We start from the raw sequence: 3,414 nt of genomic DNA on the forward strand, positions 1-3,414 counted from the left end.
GAACGCTTATAAAATCTGTCCTAAGGGAAATTTTGAATGCCTCTTCGGGCCAAATCCTTTATTTTGTCCATAAGTACCCCCCTGCCAAGTGGCATCGCTTGACACAAATTTGCCGTTTCCGATTTATATGGGAGATGTAGAGCGGGCACTATTGCCCGGAAAGGGCTGCCGGCGGGTCCGGGCCCGAGGGGGCGTGTCGCCGTCCCCAATGTCGGCCTGCGTCCCGGGCCGGCTGCAAGTTGTTATCTTCATATCGTTTTGGTGCGGCCCGGCGGCCCGACCGGAGCCTCCTGACTGAGACGTCTTCATTTCCACTTTTCCTACTCTCCCATTGTGTGTGTCCCGCTGCCCTTTCCTCTCGGCTCCTGCACCGGCCGGGCCCCGCCCAGCGGGCAGGTCACTGGACTGGACTCACTGGACAGCACTGGACGTCGTTCGATAGAGTTGTCGAAGCAGCAGCAGCAGGAGCGGGCGCAAGTTCAAGCAACCTGAAAGAACAGATTTACAGTTGCCACTTGCTCCTTTCTGAATGTTTGTTTTCTGTCGCCTCGCCGCTGCTGCTTCTGCTGGAGACAGCTGGTGGCGCAACAACCCGGCTGGCCGGCAGCAAGCGTAAAGTGGCCTCCAGGCGAGCCTCCAGTCTGATCGTGAGCCCGCTCTACAGGGGCCTCCTGGAACCTCCAGTCTGATTGTGAGCCCGCTCTACAGGGGCCTCCTGGAACCTCCAGTCTGATTGTGAGCCCACTCTACAGCTACAGGGGCCTCCTGGAGCCTCCAGTCTGATTCTGAGCCCGCTCTACAGGGGCCACCTGGAGTCTCCGGTCGTAATTGTGAGCCCGCCTTAGCACAGGGACCCCCCCGGAGCCAGCCCGACCTCTACGGGGGCGTTCTGGAGCTTCCAGGTCCGATCGTGAGCCCGGCCTTCAAGGGCCTCCTGGAGCCTGGAACCAGTCTCTGTCGCACACCCGTCCAGCGTGGTGCCGCCGTGGTGCGTGTGGGTGCGAGGGAGACGCGGCGGAGGGAGTTTTCGAACAGAGTCCCTTTACCTGCCCGACCGGCGGTCCCGGCCGTCGCGCGTGTCAGTGTGTGTGGTGGTGGTGTGTGTGTGTGGGCGGCGGGCCCGGCTCCGGGGAGGGAGTCCTCTGGCGCGATCAAGCCTCGACTCCGGGAAGGCTCTGCTTGGCTGCAGGCTCGCTCTCTGACTCTCGACTTCTGCCTGCCTCCGAGGTTGTGATTTCTTTTTCCGAGAAGAACAACAAGTCTATCGGCATGGCGTCAACCCCTCTGCGAGCGCGCAGTGGATCCGGGCTCAAAATACCCGTCGCTCTCTCTAACGTCCTTTTCCGTCCCGGACGCTCCGATGTCTAACGGGCACGCATTTTTAGAAGCCTGTTATTTGGACTCAGACTCGCCGACAGTGTATCGACGCACCTTTATCACTACACTGTGGAATGGCGGGGCACGGCGGGCGGGCGGTTGGGGCGGGCCGCACCGGAGCACCGGAGGGACCCAGTGACGCGTATGGGAGTCTCGTGGACATTATCATTGCGCCTGAAAGGAGATGTCAGGATTCATCGAAACCGCATCATTGTGTGTGTGTGTAAAGGGGGGGGGGGGAGGCCGCCCGCCTGGTCGTCGCCGTTTGTCGTTCGTCTTCATGCCGTTATGAGTCGCTTCTGCTGCTGCCTCTGCTGCTTCGAACGAAATGCATTGTGAGAAATTTACGATGATTCCAAGAAAGCTTGGGTGTCGGAGGTGTGCGGTGAGGGAGGTTCAGGGGGTCGTTCACAAGCCACGTCTGTGCCAAGCAGCGCCCTCCGCCCTGTGATTTGGTCGCTCCGCGCTCCGACGTGAACGACAGCGTCGTGGCCCCTCCCCGCGTGCATCCGGGATGAGAACAAGTTGTCATCGCCGTCCTGTTTGGGCTGTAACGGCGCGTCGCTGCCGTCGGCTGCTCAAAACGACTCTGTTTTCTCTTCAACGGCCGCGGCGTCGAAAGGAGAGGCCGGGGAAGAAACAGAGGAGAGATGATGGCGGAGATGGCTGTGGAGAAGTGGACGCGGCGTCGCGGCCGCGCAGCGGTGACACTCGGCTCTTGTGGAGCAAGTGGCCGCTCCCCGTGCGTATCACGGAGTGGAGAGATCCCCCATCTCTCTCGGACTCTCTTGGAGCACTTGCTGGTCGTCAGGCCGTTCCCTCCTGATCCTGCCCATCCATCGGCTAAGCCTCTGGGACTGACGCTCTTATTGGAAAGGCCCCTGCTGAGCTGCGCACGGAGGTCCTTCTTGCCTGCTGCTCCTGCGTGCTCGGTTTACTATATCTATATTTGTTCTTTCTCCAAACCTCTTGTTTCGTTGCCTACCTCTTACTTTCCGCGGCAGATGCACACGTTTTGTTGCGTTACCCCGATGCCCCGGAGAGGTGCGGTCGTCGGGGAGGTGCGCGGCCGACGAGGCGTCGCTCGGAGCCGCCGCCCCATCCCTTCGCGGAAAGGAGCGGCGAGGCGGTGGTGGGGAAGAATCCGAGACTTACCATTACAGTAATCCACGAGACATGGGCAGGAGGCGAGGAGGGGTTGTGGTGGTGGGGGAGGTGCGGCCGCCGCGCGGTGTGCGCTGGTGACGTCGTGTCCCCCCGGCGCGGCGGCCGCACAGTAGCCCAAGGGGCCACCGAAACACCTTTGAAGTCGCCGTCGCCGGCCAGGGGCGCCGCCCACCCCCATGGTGGCCATGGGACGCCCTCGCCTCCCCCTCCCTTCCCACGGGTCGGTAGGCTGTGTGTGTGTGTGCGATTTGTCGGACGAGGCTTTCCTCCTCGTTCTTTCTTTCGTTTCCGATCCGGCTCCGTTTCGTTCTGGACCCCATTGGCGGCCTGTCTCCGCCCCCGCTCGGCCGCCGCAGCCGCCGAGGATGGGGGGCGGGGCGGCCGCACCTGGCGGTGGTGGAGCAGGAAGGCAGCATTGTGCCAGCGTTCTGCGTGCAGCAGCCCTGCAGCGTCAGCACGGGCTCATTTCCGCACGGTTTTTAGTCATCATCATTATCATCATCATCTTCTCCGCCCACTCCATCACAGTTTACCGCTCTTGTTTCCCCGCGAGGAGGGCGCTGGGCAGCCCTGGTGCAGGACCCTGCTGCACCCGCCACGCCCTGCCACACGGCCAGCCCCTGTGCAGTGGCGGCGACTGCTGCATCCGTGTGTGACGTCTTGATGTCGGCGTGCCCGCGGCAGCAAGCCCGGCAGGGTCGGCACACGGCCGGCGGCCTTGTGGGCGTCGACACAGGAGGCAGCGGCGTAGCAGCCGTATGGCGTTGGCCCAGTGGCCCCCGCGGGCAAGAGGCGAGATCCTCACCTTGCTCGCTCGCACTCGCCGTCCTCTACGACAGTCTGTGGGCTTCCATATTCTTGATTATTATT

The 3,414-nt window shown here is 62.4% G+C and overlaps 1 protein-coding gene across 1 annotated transcript in view; it reads left to right on the forward strand.

Moving 5' to 3' along the window:
* LOC127751964 (protein patched-like) overlaps window positions 1-3,414 on the forward strand; it is a gene marked incomplete at both ends in the record, with an annotated part of 10,337 nt that overhangs the window by 941 nt on the left and 5,982 nt on the right. The window contains one exon of the mRNA XM_052276313.1: window positions 709-830. Within this exon, the coding sequence (XP_052132273.1) occupies window positions 709-830 (122 nt within the window). The remainder of the gene's footprint in view (window positions 1-708; window positions 831-3,414) is intronic.

This window comes from Frankliniella occidentalis, unplaced genomic scaffold, assembly GCF_000697945.3.
Source record: "Frankliniella occidentalis isolate FOCC.00 unplaced genomic scaffold, Focc_3.1 Scaffold2495, whole genome shotgun sequence".
Taxonomy (NCBI): domain Eukaryota; kingdom Metazoa; phylum Arthropoda; class Insecta; order Thysanoptera; family Thripidae; genus Frankliniella; species Frankliniella occidentalis.